This window comes from Scyliorhinus torazame, chromosome 6, assembly GCF_047496885.1.
Source record: "Scyliorhinus torazame isolate Kashiwa2021f chromosome 6, sScyTor2.1, whole genome shotgun sequence".
Lineage (NCBI taxonomy): Eukaryota > Metazoa > Chordata > Chondrichthyes > Carcharhiniformes > Scyliorhinidae > Scyliorhinus > Scyliorhinus torazame.
Genome location: NC_092712.1, coordinates 96516789 through 96534158, shown reverse-complemented (window position 1 = coordinate 96534158; position 17370 = coordinate 96516789). Strand labels below are relative to the sequence as shown.

Sequence of the window (17370 nt, the reverse complement as noted above, 5' to 3'; positions counted from 1 at the left end):
GTAGAGCACACACGGCATTGGTCGCAGTCCTACCCGGGGATTCCATCCAATTCTTACCCGTCGCGGCCCATACGCAGCTCATTTCGGCACTTTTGGTTCAAAAAGTTTTGTTTTGTTTCAGGCGACGCTTAGGTTGCCATCCCTCTGCTATTTACATCTCCAAACATTTGGATGGTAAATCGCACAGCTTGCGAGACGGCTCGCACTGGTTCAGCAATTGTAAGTGTGTCGTCCTGAAATTCGTTTTTTGGAGAAAAGAAAATGAGGGAGTCATGCATAGTGACCAATTATAAAGGGAGTAATTGGCACTAAAGGACAGACATGCTATCATATGAGATATTAAACCAAGATAGTGACAGACACTATGCTTGATCCCACAGAACTCCAGAAGCTCCAGGACCAGAGAAGAGAAAAGAAGTGAAAGAAAGAAGAACCATGAGGACATCCTCCGCGTCGCTCATCACCATAATGGACATTTGGTTGCGCGCGAACGCGAACCCCCTGACCTCAACACCCCCAGCCGTTAATGATTCACTTCCCCATAGTACCCAGAGCCCAGTCACAAGCGACACCACACCATCTTGGTGTGACAGGTTTATAACCTGGTACTCCCTGTCCTACTTGATAGAATCCCTACTAGTATTGGCGATACTCTGCTGCATCGTGCAGACTATTCGTCTGAGAAAATGGAGAAGGAGAGCCTACCGCGCTCGCACCCCGGTATATAGGATAAGATCCCCTATTTTCGGATTTGACCAGACCCCCGACCCCCGCGTTCTATAATAAAGAACATTTGTTTTCGTTTTTTGTTGTGAATAAAGAAATGTTTCATGAGCGATTGTACAAACCTGAGCTTGACTGCCAAGCCAGGGACAATGTGTATAATGCTGCTACGATTTTGTGTGTATTGTTTAGGAAGTTAGTATGATTGAATGCTTGAGTGAGTGTAGTGTATTAAGGATAGTTAGAGGTACCGATTTTCTTATTTTGTAATGCATGTCCCTGTTTGACATAGTGCCCCTCAGAATTGTCAGTTAAAACATTTTCTTGCATAGTTATGGTCAGTGTAGAGGCCATAGAAGAGTGCTCGCCGGGTCAGGGAATGAAGAACAACGCAGTTATGTGATCCTTCACGCTTCGCGTTAGGATCACAAGGAGGGAGTGTAGCCACCTGGGTTGGCCGACTCCCGACGTAAAATGGAGAACAGCAAAGGCTGAAGGGAAATTCAGCCAACAGAGGCAGAAACTAGCAGGTGCAAGTTACTGTGTATTAAACTCTGCAAAAGCCCAGACAGCATTGATACAAGCAGCCATCTGCACAATAATGTAGCAGCCATCTACATACTAATGAGCGATCCCCGGGAACAATCGAAACATTTGGGATAATCAAGGCCAAGCCAGACTCCTCGGCGCCAGCAGGAGCCAACACAAAAGAGGTTAACGGACACCTCAAGACCGCCCATCGATCAGGGAACCGCTCCAGTATTGGAGAAATCGAACCAAGCGATTGGAACAAAGTCCAATCACTTGGAACCAGGTACAGGGTCCGCCCTGAAAGGCGGGAAGCCCCTGGGGACGATAAAGTTAGGCCCCCAAGTTCAAATCGTTCTTCTTGACAGGGTCACTCAGCAACACGAAGCAACCCTTGAGAGTGACCTGTCCAGCTGCCGCTCCAACGAAGTAAGTCTTAAGTCAAGGCTCGCTACGAGATAGGCGCTCCTAGCTACCAGTCCATACCAGCTTTTGAATCCCGCAGACTCAGAATCCGAACGAAAGGCCATTTGTTCCCCATACCTGGTGGGCCAGTCCGAAGCTAAGTATAGGCCTGTTAGTTGTAGAAATAGCTTAGAAGTAGAATTTATGCATGAGTAGTGATTTAGTGTGTATAATAAATGTGCTTTGATTTGAATCTTACTAATTGGTGTGTTGAGTTTTTGATCATTACTTGAACTTGAATCTCTTGGCGGTATCATAAAGATACCTGGCGACTCGAGAGCAAAGGTTATAAAACAGAGCCAATTGAACCAACCAAAAGTTAGCAACACCAGATATGCGTGGTGCAGGTGTTGACTGTAGGTAAGATCATACAGAAACCCATAACCTAATTTGAGTTGTTGTGTCTTAAGCGGGCATTGTTAAATTATGCTTTCTCTTTTTCCCTTTCTCTGAAATACTGACAGCTAGTTGGGGTAGGTGGTGGGACCATTCGCTCCACCAGTGTATGTCAGGAGATTTTTTTTATTCATTCTTGGGATGTGGACATTGTGACTGGGCCCAGAATTTGTTCCCCATCCCTAATTGCCCTTGAATTGAGTGGCTTGCTCGGCCATTTCAGAAGTGGGCAGTCAACCACATTGCTGTGAGTCTGGAATCACATGTAGTCCAGACCGGGTAAAGACAGCAGATTTCCTTCCCTGAAGGACATTAGTGAACCAGATGGCTTTTTACGCCAATCAGCAATGGTTCCATGGTAATCATTAGATTTTTAATTCCAGATATTTATTGAATTCAAATTTTACCATCTGTCATGGTGGAATTCAAACCCAGGACTCCAGAGCATTACCCTGGTTCTCTAGATTGCTAGTCCAGTGACAACACCACTACGCCACCGGCTTGGCCAAAACTGACTACCAATAATTTACTCACTCAATTCCCAATTGCAATCATGTTGCCATTTTGTCACAAATGGAGGTGTGGCATTAAGCTACATTGTTATTGTGTTGTGTGCACAACAACAAAACAGTAGCAACCCATTCTGCCAGTTTTTAACTTTGCCAAATCTGGAGTTCAACAGGCATCCATACTTCCTCTCTGAATATTGAGACCCTCCAGAATATCAATCAACTTGATATAACCCTGGCATCAACCAGAAATCTCTGCACGGTTCATGCATGATGCATTTATTTATTGAGTCAACAGGAAAATTTAAGAACTTATTATGCAGTATGTGGAGAGACATTGAGACTTGCCAGTGTTGCATTTTGTAGCAGCATGCCATTGTAATATATAAAGGTGCAAGGCAGAACAAGGATTAATGTGGGATTAGCAAATGGTACCACCCATGGTATGATGTGTATAGAGTCACATGATAGATTTTGGGAGTAAAGTCTGGAAGGAGCCATCATGGAGGCAGCACCCATGCATGGCAGTGCCTGGGGTATGTACATGGTTAAGGATTAACAATAAATCGTTTATGTTTAACATACAAGTCTCAAGACCTCGTGGTGAGCGACCAAAAAAGTCTTAACAACTGTTAAGAGCACAGCTGAGGGTGACGCAGTGGTTAGCACTGCTGCCCCACGGCGCCGAGGACCCGGGTTCGATCTCTGCCCGGGTCACTGTCCGTGTGGAGTTTGCACATTCTCCCCGTGTCTGCGTGGGTGAACCCAAAGATCTGCAGGGTAGGCGGATTGGCCACGTTAAATTGCCCCTTAATTGGAAAGAAATTGAATTGGGTATGGAAATTTAACTTTTAAAAAGCACGCTGATGTTAAATGCCAGAATATTCCAAATCCCAGAAGGGAAACTTGCCTGTTCTCAACATGCCTGTTCTCAACAGCATTTTGCAATTTGGTATAATTTGAGGAAACAATAACCTCCCATAGAAACTTAGTAAATCGAAGCAGGAGGAGGCCATTCAGCCCTTCGAGCCTTCTCTGCCATTCATTCTGATCATGGCTGATCATCAATTTCAATACCCTAATCCCACCTTTCTCCCCATATCCCTTGATCCCTTTAGCCCCAAGCACTATATCTAATTCCTTCTTGAAATTACACAACGTTCTGACCTCAGCTACTTTCTGTGGTAGTGAATTCCACAGATTCACCACTCTCTGGGTGAAGACATTTCTCATAGGTTTTAAAAGTATAAACAACATCCCAGCAAGTGTGAAATTTACCCTATTTTAAAAAAAACTTTTGCCATCTTTACTTTAACCTTTGACTCTCTATCCTCCATTGTTGCCAACTTGCCTCAGGTAAACAAACTTATGATTGCAGTGTTGCTGAGCTAATCAGCATATCAAAAACTATAGTTCCATCAACTCAGCCAACCTGTATTTCTACAATTTCCATTTTAAAATAGTTTGTCCTTTACATATGAAACCATCAGAACCCATTCCCAAATATTGAATTTTTAAAATGTTATTACTGTTTCCTAACACAACAGGCAGTATTATCCAACTAGTGGGGAAAGCAATGTTACAGAGCGGTTACATTGCCAAAAGAACCTGCGTGTCTACCCTCCCTTTGCAATAAAAAAAGCAGCTTTGAATCAAAAATGTTCTATTGTATCCGGGTATTGAAATTGGTGAACCTATCTGATTAAAAATGTGGCTTATTTTAGTGTATTTTATGTATTATGTTTTGACAAAATATTTTTTGTTTGTAGTGTGCCAGGATTGAGCTTGCTCTCTGAGCAGAGACAACTGTTATTTCACCAACAGCAACAACCACTTCAACAATTGGTGCCATCTCAACAGCTTACTCCAGTAAGAATATTCTTTTATGACATTCCAAATGAATAAGATGCTTTTGATAGCTTGTTAATTACCATACCAATATATTGTAACTATTTTCTATTTTAAGTAAATTGTATAGCTTGCAAGTATAATTTAAATATATAATAGTATGATTTAAATATATAATTATACTAAGTTGAAAATGTAATACAACCGTATAGAGTAATTGTATAAAGATTGTCCTTGCTCAACTTTTTGTCGAGGCTTTCGCTTTTGGGAACTTTGAATCATTTTTAATGTAGTTTACAGACCTGTATTGATTTGGCCAATGAAGTGTGTTAAAAGCAAGACAGAAAAAATGTTTGAGTATCACAAGATATAAAACAATATTTTTAAATGTAATTTGTTTCTTTAAAAACAAGGCTCCAAACGGGCAGCACAGTAGTATAGCGGTTAGCACTGTGGCTTCACAGCGCCAGGGTCCCATGTTCAATTCCCTTCTGGGTGTCTGTGCGGAGTCTGCACGTTCTTCCCGTGTCTGCGTGCGTTTCCTCCGGGTGCTGTGGTTTCCTCCTACAGTCCAAAGATATGCAGGTTATGTGGATTGGCCATTCTAAATTGCCCTTGTTGTCCAAAAAGGTTAGGAGGGGTTATTGGGTTAAGGGGATACAGTGGAAGTGAGGGCTTAAGTGGGTTGGTGCAGACTCGATGGGCCGAATGGCCTCCTTCTGCACTGTATGTTCTATGTTTCCATCCAGTCTCTGAAACTTTCCAAGGTTGTGACCATACCAAACATTGGTCATAGCAAACGCCCTTGCCACCTCTTTCAACTGGAAGGGTGATTGAGCTCTTGCACCTTGGTAGTAAATTCACCTCATTGTTCTGCATGTAAAGGGGAGTTCTAAACCTTCATTTAATTTGAGCAAAACTGGCTTTGCTTGTTCCATAAAGAAATCACATTGCAAAATTGACAAATAAGGGAAATTTAATTTAAATAGAACAAAAGGTTATTTTAAAATCTGGTATTTTAATTCAGAAATGAAATTATAGGTAAGCATTACAAAACAATAGTTACCGCATTGAGTAATGGAGCATGCCTCATGATGCTCCCTTTGACCGCAAGAAAGATATTGCCATCACGGCAAAGCAACAACCTAGAAACATATATTCACTAAAGCTGGACACTCCATGCTGTTTTAAAGATGGCTTGAAAGTATGGGTCAAATAACTTACAAAACGTGAACATGACGAAGAGGAAGAAAATATGACAAACTTCAAACACCACTATTTAGCTAGTTTACCCATCATTTCCTTTCCTCATTATGAGTATTGCACTTTTATGGCTTCCCACTATTCCTCGCAGTCTCCAGAATTCTGCTCAGTGTAACATCATGTGGGCTGCACAGTAGCACAGTGGTTAGCACTGTTGCTTCACAGTGCCAGGGTCCCAGGTTCGATTCCCGGCTTGGGTCTGCACGTTCTCGCCTTGTCTGTGTGGGTTTCCTCTGGGTGCTCCGGTTTCCTCCCACGAGTCTCGAAAGATGTGCTTGTTAGGTGAATTGGACATTCTGAATTCTCCCTCGGTATACCCGAACAGGCGCCGGAATGTGGCGATTAGGGGATTTCAACAATAACTTCATTGCAGTGTTAATGTAAGCCTACTTGTGACAAGATTATAAAAAAATAACCTGTGGCTCGACCAGACACTGTAGTTACCCATATTTGCAATGTAAATGCATCATATGTCTAATTTAATGGTGATTGATACATACTACAACAATAATTTGCATCTATATAGTTTCTTAAATGTAGAAAACATCCTGATGGAAACTAGAGTGGTGTAATGGTCACTGAGACTTAGAAGAAATCACTATACATTTTCAAAAAGTAGATTTTGAGAAGGCCTTAAGAGATTCACTCCCTTCCCCACTCATGCACAGTGGCAGCACTGTGTACCATCTACAAGGTGCACTGCAGCAACTCACCAAGGTATCTTAGACAGTACCTTCCAAATCCACTACCATCCAGAAGGATGATACATGGGAACACTGCCATCTGAAAGTTCCCCTCTAAGCCGCACAGCATCCTGACTTGGAAATATCTTGGCATTCTTTCACTGTCACTGGGTCAAAACCTTGAAACTCTCTCCTTAACAGCACGGTGGGTGTACCTACACCAGATCGTCTACTGCAATTGAAGAAGGAAGCTTACCACCACCTTGACCAGGGCAATAAATGTTGGCCTAGCCATCAAATCCTACATCCCTTGAATTAATAACAAGACAGCCCAAGGCTTGGCTACCACTAGTAAAGTTGAAGGATTGGGAGTTGCAGAGCAGGCCAGAGTTGGAGATTTGAAGACCACTAGATTGGAGCAGTTTACAACATTGTAGTAGGGGATAATCATGGAGTGATTTTGAAATGCTGATGAAAATTTTGAACTTGATGTAATGAGGCAGAGAGCCAATAAAGATCAGTAAGGACAGTAGATATACTGCCAATATGTTGGAAACAGCTTGAAAGATATTAGAATATTCCAAGATTCACCTGAGGAAGGAGCAGTGCTCCGAAAGCTAGTGTTTGAAACAAACCTGTTGGACTTTAACCTGGTGTTGTAAGACTTCTTACTGTGCTCACCCCAGTCCAACGCCGCCATCTCCACATCATTCCAAGATAAGGTAACAGATGTTTATTGACATGCAAGGTGAAGTATGGGAAGACAATATTGTCTAGGTAGCCTTGGTGAATATGAAATTTAGTTAAGAGCTCAAAGCTTGGATAGTAGTTGGAGAGGATAGAGACGTTAAAGGATGTCCAACCTACAGCTCATGAATGACTTTGGTGGGTTGCTGAGCATTTTCCCTGGTATTTCGCCTTTACCAACTCTACGCATATTATTTTCATCCCTCTTTCTTGATTACTCTTGATCTATGTACTTAAATCCATGATGCAGATTTTTGCTGCCAATTAATGTGAAATTTACATTTTACATGTATTGTTACTAAAACTAGGAACAACATCAAGCTCTATTTTATCAGATAATGCAGCAACAGCACCAACATCACCATGAGCTACAGCAGCTGCAGATCACTGGAACAACACAGATCCCTATGAATAATCCACTGGCAAGTGCCCAAACTCAACCACTTCACTCAGCTCCTTCCAATCCTTTCATATCCATTCATACTGAAACTTCCACACCAAAGGTTGCAGTAAGTGTCATAGTCTGAAACAGTATATTTTACATTCGACATTCATTATGGAAGATATTTTATTCTGTTGCTTTTGTACATATAATTGAATTATATTTCAAAGTTGTTAAAATTAAACACAGATTTAGCTTTTTATTTAGGCTTTGTTTAAAACATAGGCACATAATGGACTGTTTTTATTTATTTTGTTTTCGTTAACATAGAGAATATTTTTGCAATGCAACAATTACATTTTAAGCTAAGTATTTTGAAGTAACAGATTATTTGAAAAATATAATGGAATTTAGGAAGTCGAGATGAGAGGTTTTAAATTAATTATAAATATGTGGAAAATGTTAATGCTGCACTTTTTCCTTTCTTTTCAGAGGCTCAGTGACAAAGGTAGTAGTCCTGTTTCACAGGAAAAAAGTTGACACAGGATTTTTAAATTCCAGAGTGTGTCTGCCCTTTTGTCACAGCAGTTCAACCAGCTGAAGAGTGGCAAATCCACTGATAGTCACCATATATCAACATATACCCCAAATAACTTTCCCAAGATGTTCCTATATCATCACAACATTTGGTTTGCGAGGCTTGCAGCTTGATTGCACTAATAGCTCACTCGAGTGACATTGGGCATCGAGGAATCTGAAAAATGAACTTGTTTTCAACTTCTTTGGCAAAACTCGAATCATCCAGTTTTGTGATTGTCTTGAACTGTTTTGATGGCAGTAAAGTTATGATTTTGTAATAAAATTTCTCTTAAATAACATGCAAGTTAGGTTGCAAAAAAAGTGACAAAGGGATTGTTCCTGGTTCTGCTAATGTGACAGGCATGGCTTGGGATTTGCATCACCTGAGTTTTTACATTGCATGCATTTTGTGTTTTGCTGTGAATGTGGTATTCTTCCAGGACCACCCCAGCATAGCTACTCAGTTGTGACGCAATAGGCTTCTGAGATTTTGTTTGGCTGCTGGGGGACCAGATCAATCTATAAAGTGGAAGAAATGGATTAGCCTGCCACCAGGGAAAGTTCTTTTGAGGGATATGTTGGCTGTCAGCCTAACCAAGTGCCTGTTGCTAGGTCCATTGTAAATTAGCTCTGGACAGCTGAGTACACACTCGATCACAGTTCCTGTCACAGCAGCAGGAATTTCCAATAGTACATCATCTTCCTTTTTGGAAGGAATTCCCAGCTCTCTACATGGCCAAACAAGTTTGAACAATCTGTAGACCAACGCCCTCTACATATCCAACTGCAAGAGTGTTTGAAGTTACCTTGATAAGTCTCGAGGTTGAATGTTGCACAGTTTGTATCTCTCATCTGTAAATATGCTTTGGTGAATTTCAGTAATTGTGGGGAAAAATTGAAATATAAAACCTCAATATTTTGGTTTGTGATATTTCTAACTAGCAGTTGTGCAGTTGACTGGAAGAGTATTGTTTTATTAATTTATTTTTATACATTCAGGGGAATTTTAGAAAACATTAAGACCAACTGGATTTTGTAGATATTTACAAAGAAAACGCAGTGTGGTTCATTTTAGATTCTTACTTTCAACCCACTGGTTTTTCTGTAACAAACTTTGTACAGATTTGAAGATATTTGCTGTAGTGTTTATTTTACTTAGTTGTAAAATATCAAATGTATTAAAGGATGATATATAAAATTGTCTCAGCAATTGTTCATGGGCATTACTGGTCTGCTGATGATTGTGAGACTAAAACAGTGAGTATAAATTAGTAGTTATGGAAAATATATCTGATGTTAATAACTCCTTTACTGCCTTCTGTCGCCTACAGCAAAAATAGCTGACTTTTTATTTATTTATTCCTTAAATAATAGTGCTATTGTACAAATATTTTTCAAGTGGTTTTTGGATTCCAACGGAATTTAACTTGTGTGTTAGCAGTTTTTGTATGTTCAGTTTTTCAGCTGCCCTTGCACATGAAGAATAAGTTGTCAAAATTAATTATCTGCCTCAACCTCAAAAGGAATTTTTCACCCACCACTCTTTCAAAATCTGAAAGTTCTCTCATTTGCCAATACTTCCCTGCATAGGGGCAGCACAGCACGGTGGCGCAGTGGGTTAGCCCTGCTGCCTCACGGCGCCGAGGTCCCAGGTTCTATCCCAGCTCTGGGTCATTGTCCGTGTGGAGTTTGCACATTCTCCCTGTGTTTGCGTGGGTTTCACCCCCACAACCCAAAGATGTGCAGGCTATGTGGATTGGCCACGCTAAATTGCCCCTTAATTGGAAAAAATGAATTGGGTACACTAAATCTAGAAAAGAAAAAGTACTTCCCTGCATATAACACACACATGGGCTTTGCATCCTTATTTGCAATTGATAAAACCATACCTCAAGGAATCATTTTTATACAGCTTTGTTCCCGAGTAAATTTCTTCCTCGTAGGCTGCAAACCAGAGGCCCTGGAACTCTGTCTGTACAGAGCTCATATTACTCTGTCCTGCCCTTAATTCCCCTGCGCAGGTCTCTCCAGCAAATTCCGTTGAGAGATCCTGGCCCTGCCTATTTGAGTCTCTGGCCATCTCTTAAGAAAACCATTTATCTTCACAGTTCGCTTGCCAGCAGCTGGAAAATGGAAACATTGTGGCTCTGTGATTTGATACTAGGAGGCCATGTGCAGGGTGCGTGAATTGCTCTCTGCTGCTGCTTCTGGCTGGAACAGCTCATTTGTTTCCATTAAAAAACAGTATTGACCGCCATTTTTTTTTTTAAATTTAGAGTATCCAGTTCATTTTTCCAATTAAGGGGCAATTTAGCATGGCCAATCCACCTATCTGTACATCTTTTGGGTTGTGGGAGCGAAACCTCGCAAACACGGGGAGAATGTGCAAACTCAACACTGACAGTGACCCAGAGCCGGGATCGAACCTGGGACCTCGGCTGAGGCAACCGTGCTAACCACTTGCACCACCGTGCTTCCCCGTCAACTGCCATTCTCAACGTAAAAGCTGGTAGCAAGTGTTGGGCGCATCTTCAGCAATCGGGACCGCCATGGGAATGGTGTGACCAATCGCTCCGTAACCCTCCTTGTCCCACCCCACAGGTGGAGGAGTACCTGCAGGCGGAGGTGGTTTCCCTATGAAGATGCTGCCCTTATCCTTTAATGTGGGAGAGGTTACGTGGCAAAAGAGCAACTTGTAGGTTGTACAGTCCTGCCACTATGCATCCTAGGTTCTATGGGCAAGATGGTGGCACAGTGGTTAGCACTGCTGCCTCACAGCATCAGGGACCCAGGGTTCAATTCCAGCGTTGGGTAACTGTCGATGTGGAGTCTACATTCTCCCCGTGGCTGCATGGGTTTCGGCCGGATGCTCCGGATTGCTCCCTCCTTCCAAAGATGTGCGGTTTAGGTGATGTCCAACATTTAGGTGGGTCTATTGGGATAGGGTGGGGAATTGGGCCGAGGGAGGGTGCTTGTTCAGAGGGTTAGTACAGACTCGATAGACCAAATGGCCTCCTTCCGCACTGTAGGAAATCTTATTCAATGCAAAATCCATCTTCAGCAATGACCTGCCCTCCCATCACAAGAACATGTGATGATCGAACAAAAGTCAACAACATTCTTGACTCCTCAGATACTGAAGCAGTGTGTGTCGAGCAGCAAGACCCGGACAACATTCAGGCTTGGGGGTAACATATGTGCCACGCCATTTCTGGCAATGACCATTTCCAATAAAAGAGAATCTGACCATCTTCCCTTGGCATTTAATGGCATTACCATCACTGAATTACCCCACTGTCAACCTCCTGGAGATTACCGCTGACCGCAAACCCTAAGGGATGGATTCCCCGTCGGCTAAAGCCGGTATCGCGAATCGGTATTGGGCAGAGAATACTGCATCAGCCAAAAATAGAGGTTGCATAGTCACCCCGCGGAACGCAATACCTCAAAAGCATTCCACACACGGCCTGGGCATGCAAATTGTACATTAACGGCCGTTACGGGCCTGACCTGGTAGTCTCTGGGCCTCCCACGCTGCTCTGCCAGGCTGGAGTGAGAATGGAAAGGTTCACTTGTATTTAAAAATGGGGACCGTGAGCCATAGCTGCCAAGGGAGTGAGAGGAGGTAAGTAAAATCACCAAAGGTGCAATGGTGGGCTGCCAGTTGTGCCACTGGATAGGGAAGGGGGTGGAGGGAGTTACAGGGGCAACCAGAAGGGCTGTGGGATCATGTCCCTCCTGGATCGGGGTGGCTGGCCACAGACCGCCATTGTTTCTACAAATATATAAAACATTAAAGAGTGGCTAAGGTAAATATTGGCCCTTTAGAGGATGAGAAGGGAAATTTAATAATGGGAGATGAGGAAATGGCTGAGGAACTGAACAGGTTTTTTGCGTCTGTCTTCACAGTGGAAGACACAAATAACATGCCAGTGACTGATGGAAATGAGGCTATGACAGGTGAGGACCTTCAGAGGATTGTTATCACCAAGGAGATTGTGATGGGCAAGCTAATGGGGCTAAAGGTAGACAAGTCTGATGGATTGCATCCCAAAGTGCTAAAAGAGATGGCTAGGGAAATTGCAAATGCACTAGTGATAATTTACCAAAATTCACTAGACTGGGGTGGTCCCGGCGGATTGGAAATTAGCAAACGTGACACCACTGTTTAAAAAAGGAGGTAGGCAGAAAGCGGGTAATTATAGGCCAGTGAGCTTAACTTCAGTAGTAGGGAAGATGCTTGAATCTATCATCAAGGAAGAAATAGCGAGGCATCTGGATGGAAATTGTCCCATTGGGCAGACGCAGCATGGATTCATAAAGGGCAGGTCGTGCCTAACTAATTTAGTGGAATCTTTTGAGGACATTACCAGTGCGGTAGGTAACGGGGAGCCAATGGATGTGGTATATCTGGATTTCCAGAAAGCCTTTGACAAGGTGCCACACAAAAGGTTGCTGCATAAGATAAAGATGCATGGCATTAAGGGGAAAGTAGTAGCATGCATAGAGGATTGGTTAATTAATAGAAAGCAAAGAGGGGATTAATGGGTGTTTCTCTGGTTGGCAATCAGTAGCTAGTGGTGTCCCTCAGGGATCAGTGTTAGGCCCACAATTGTTCACAATTTACATAGATGATTTGGAGTTTGGGACCAAGGGCAATGTATCCAAGTTTGCAGACGACACTAAGATGAGTGGTAAAGCAAAAAGTGCACAGAGGATACTGGAAGTCTGCAGAGGGATTTGGATAGGCTAAGTGAATGGGCTAGGGTCTGGCAGATGGAATACAATGTTGACAAATGTGAGGTTATCCATTTTGGTAGGAATAACAGCAAAAGGGATTATTATTTAAATGATAAAATATTAAAACATGCTGCTGTGCAGAGAGACCTGGGTGTGCTAGTGCATGAGTAGCAAAAAGTTGGTTTACAGGTGCAACAGGTGATTAAGAAAGCAAATGAAGACTTCCGGGTGCGGCGATGACCAGCTAAGTCGCACGTTTCAGCAGCTCCCGGTGGAATGGACTTTTGGGCTCTTAATAAGAGCCCCAACGGCAATTTTAACGGCTAAAAGCACTGTGCGGTAAACCAGAAGGGAATCCCCCCTGGATACGGATGGAAAAAGGAGAGGAAAGTGGCCGGATTGCGGTGGATCCTTTAGAGCAGCGGCAAGGAAGGCAAGCAAAAACCAAGATGGCGTCGGAAGGTGGCAGTTTAATATGGGGCCCTGAACAACACAAGTTTTTGAAACGCTGCGTGGAAGAGCTTAAAAAGGAGATGAAGAAGGAGCTGTTGGCCCCGATATTACAGGCGATTGAAGGGCTAAAAGATGAGCAAAAGACCCAGGAGCGGGAGCTTTGGGTCATGAAGGCAAAGGCTGCCGAGAACGAGGACGATATACAGAGCCTGGTGGTGAAGACGGAGATGCACGAGGCACACCATAAACGATGTGTGGAAAGGCTGGAGGTGCTGGAGAGTAATGCGAGGAAGAATTTAAGGATTCTTGGTCTTCCAGAAGGGGCGGACGTCGGGGCATATGTGAGCACGATGCTGCACTCGTTAATGGGAGCGGAGGCCCCGACGGGTCCGTTGGAGGTGGAGGGAGCATACCGAGTGATGGCGCGAGGACCGAGAGCAGGAGAAATTCCCAGAGCCATAGTGGTGAGATTCCTCCGTTTTAAGGACAGAGAGATGGTCCTCAGATGGGCAAAGAAAACTCGGAGCAGTAGGTGGGAGAACGTGGTGATCCGCGTATATCAAGACTGGAGTGCGGAGGTGGCGAGAAGGAGGGCGAGCTTTAATCGGGCCAAGGCGGTGCTTCATAAAAAGATTAAATTTGGAATGCTGCAGCCGGCAAGACTGTGGGTCACATATCAAGGGAAGCACCACTACTTTGAAACGGCGGATGAGGCGTGGACATTTATTGTTGAAGAGAAATTGGAATAAGCGGGTTATTAAAAAAGAACGTTTGAGACAAAGTGGTGGGGCGAATATGGGGGGCGAAGAGGGGGGGAAAAGGGGGGAGAGATGATTTTTATGTTGTTAATCCTGCAACCCGGTAATTTTTCTCTCTTCCACAGGTTGTGGGGGAGGGAGGAAGGGAGGTGGAGGAGCTGGGGGCGTTGGCCATTGGGGGCGGGGCCAAAAGGGAAGCGCGGGCTTTGTTCCTGCGCTATGATAATTATGGCGGGAATAGGGAAGCAGGAAGGAGGGGGCGTCGCATGGTGCGAGCCGAGGTCACGGGGGGGAAGCCGAGGTCGGCCAGAGTTTGCTGACTTCTGGGAGCAACATGGGGGGTGTAACTACGCTAGTGGGGGATCTAGCGGGGGGGGGGGGATTTACTGGGTTGCTGCTGCTGGGGAGAAGGGGGAGCTGGTATGGGGTGTGGTGGGCGGGGCGGGAAGGCACCGCCTGGGGGGGACAAAGCTGCGTGGGAACCGGGTGAGGAGCTGGATAAAAGGGGATGGCTAATCGACAAGGGGTGGGGGGTAAAGAGCCCCCCAACCCGGCTGATCACGTGGTATGTGAGAGGGCTGAACGGGCCGATAAAGAGGGCACGGGTACTTGCACACCTTAAGAAACTTAAGGCAGATGTGGTTATGTTACAGGAGACGCATTTGAAACTGATAGACCAGGTTAGACTACGCAAAGGATGGGTGGGGCAGGTGTTTCATTCGGGGCTAGATGCGAAAAACGGGGGTGGCTATACTAGTAGGGAAGCGGGTAATGTTTGAGGCAAAGGCCATCGTGGCGGATAGTGGGGGCAGATACGTGATGGTGAGTGGCAAATTACAGGGGGAGGCGGTGGTCTTAGTGAACGTATATGCCCCGAACTGGGATGATGCCAACTTTATGAGGCGCATGTTAGGACGTATCCCGGACCTAGAGGTGGGGAAGTTGGTAATGGGTGGAGATTTTAACACGGTGCTGGAACCAGGGCTGGACAGATCGAGGTCCAGGACTGGAAGGAGGCCGGCAGCAGCCAAGGTGCTTAAATACTTTATGGAGCAGATGGGAGTAGACCCATGGAGATTTAGCAGACCTAGGAGTAAGGAGTTTTCGTTTTTCTCCTATGTCCACAAAGTTTATTCGCGAATAGACTTTTTTGTTTTGGGAAGGGCATTGATCCCGAAGGTGAGGGGAACAGAGTATACGGCTATAGCTATTTCGGATCACACTCCACACTGGGTGGACTTGGAGATGGGGGAGGAAAAAGAACGGCGTCCACCCTGGAGAATGGACATGGGACTAATGGCGGATGAGGGTGTGTGTCTAAGGGTGAGGGGGTGTATTGAAAAGTACTTGGAACTCAATGATAATGGGGAGGTCCAGGTGGGAGTGGTCTGGGAGGCGCTGAAGGCAGTGGTTAGAGGGGAGCTGATATCAATAAGGGCACATAAAGGAAAGCAGGAGAGGAGGGAACGGGAGCGGTTGCTGCAAGAACTTCTGAGGGTGGACAGGCAATATGCGGAGGCACCGGAGGAGGGACTGTACAGGGAAAGGCAAAGGCTACACGTAGAATTTGATTTGCTGACAACGGGTACTGCAGAGGCACAGTGGAGGAAGGCACAGGGTGTACAGTACGAATATGGGGAGAAGGCGAGCAGGTTGCTGGCCCACCAATTGAGGAAAAGGGGAGCAGCGAGGGAAATAGGGGGAGTGAGGGATGAGGAGGGAGAGATGGAGCGGGGAGCGGAGAGAGTGTTCAAGGCATTCTATGAAAGATTATATGAAGCTCAGCCCCCGGATGGGAAGGAGAGAATGATGTGTTTTCTGGACCAGCTGGAATTTCCTAAGGTGGAGGAGCAGGAGAGGGTGGGACTGGGAGCACAGATCGAAATGGAGGAAGTAGTGAAAGGAATTAGGAACATGCAGGCGGGGAAGGCCCCGGGACCGGATGGATTCCCAGTTGAATTTTACAGGAAATATGTGGACTTGCTCGCCCCGCTACTGATGAGAACCTTTAATGAGGCGAGGGAAAGGGGACAGCTGCCCCCGACTATGTCAGAGGCAACGATATCGCTTCTCCTAAAGAAGGAAAAAGACCCGCTGCAATGCGGGTCCTATAGGCCTATTTCGCTCCTGAACGTAGATGCTAAGATTCTGGCCAAGGTAATGGCAATGAGGATAGAGGATTGTGTCCCGGGGGTTGTCCATGAGGACCAAACTGGGTTTGTGAAGGGGAGACAGCTGAATACAAATATACGGAGGCTGCTAGGGGTAATGATGATGCCCCCACCAGAGGGGGAAGCGGAGATAGTGGTGGCGATGGATGCCGAGAAAGCATTTGATAGAGTGGAGTGGGATTATTTGTGGGAGGTGTTGAGGAGATTTGGCTTTGGAGATGAGTATATTAGATGGGTACAGCTGCTGTATAGGGCTCCGATGGCGAGCGTGGTCACGAATGGACGGGGGTCTGCGTATTTTCGGCTCCATAGAGGGACGAGGCAGGGATGTCCTCTGTCCCCATTATTGTTTGCACTGGCGCTTGAGCCCCTGGCAAATAGCATTGAGGGGTTCCAGGAAGTGGAGGGGAGTACTCAGGGGAGGAGAAGAACACCGGGTATCTCTGTATGCGGACGATTTGTTGTTGTATGTGGCGGACCCGGCGGAGGGGATGCCAGAGATAATGCGGATATTTGGGGAGTTTGGAGAATTTTCAGGATATAAACTGAACATGGGGAAAAGTGAGTTGTTTGTGGTGCATCCAGGGGAGCAGAGCAGAGAAATAGAGGACTTACCGCTGAGGAAGGTAACAAGGGACTTTCGCTACTTGGGAATCCAGATAGCCAAGAATTGGGGTACATTGCATAGGTTAAATTTAACGCGGTTGGTGGAACAGATGGAGGAGGACTTCAAGAGATGGGACATGGTATCCCTGTCACTGGCAGGGAGGGTGCAGGCGGTTAAAATGGTGGTCCTCCCGAGATTCCTCTTTGTGTTTCAGTGCCTCCCGGTGGTGATCACAAAGGCTTTTTTCAAAAGGATTGAGAAGAGTATCATGAGTTTTGTGTGGGCCGGGAAGACCCCGAGAGTGAGGAAGGGATTTTTGCAGCGTAGTAGGGATAGGGGGGGGGGCTGGCACTACCGAGCCTAAGTGAGTACTACTGGGCCGCCAATATCTCAATGGTATGTAAGTGGATGGGAGAAGAGGAGGGAGCGGCGTGGAAGAGATTGGAGAGGGCGTCCTGTAGGGGGATTAGCTTACAAGCTATGGTGACGGCGCTGTTGCCGTTCTCACCGAAGAAATA

The 17370-nt window shown here is 45.1% G+C and overlaps 1 protein-coding gene across 24 annotated transcripts in view; it reads left to right on the top strand.

The window, feature by feature from the left end:
* The window catches only part of mllt10 (MLLT10 histone lysine methyltransferase DOT1L cofactor), a 498389-nt gene extending 489065 nt beyond the window's left edge, over positions 1-9324 (top strand). For 22 of the 24 annotated variants that reach the window (XM_072508512.1, XM_072508515.1, XM_072508511.1 and 19 more), the window contains 3 exons: positions 4391-4490; positions 7471-7671; positions 8037-9324. In XM_072508512.1, coding sequence (XP_072364613.1) covers positions 4391-4490; positions 7471-7671; positions 8037-8084 — 349 coding nt within the window. In that variant the 3' untranslated portion in view covers positions 8085-9324. The remainder of the gene's footprint in view (positions 1-4390; positions 4491-7470; positions 7672-8036) is intronic. The other 2 variants (XM_072508507.1, XM_072508516.1) reach the window with 2 other exon arrangements.
* Positions 9325-17370: the final 8046 nt, after the last annotated feature.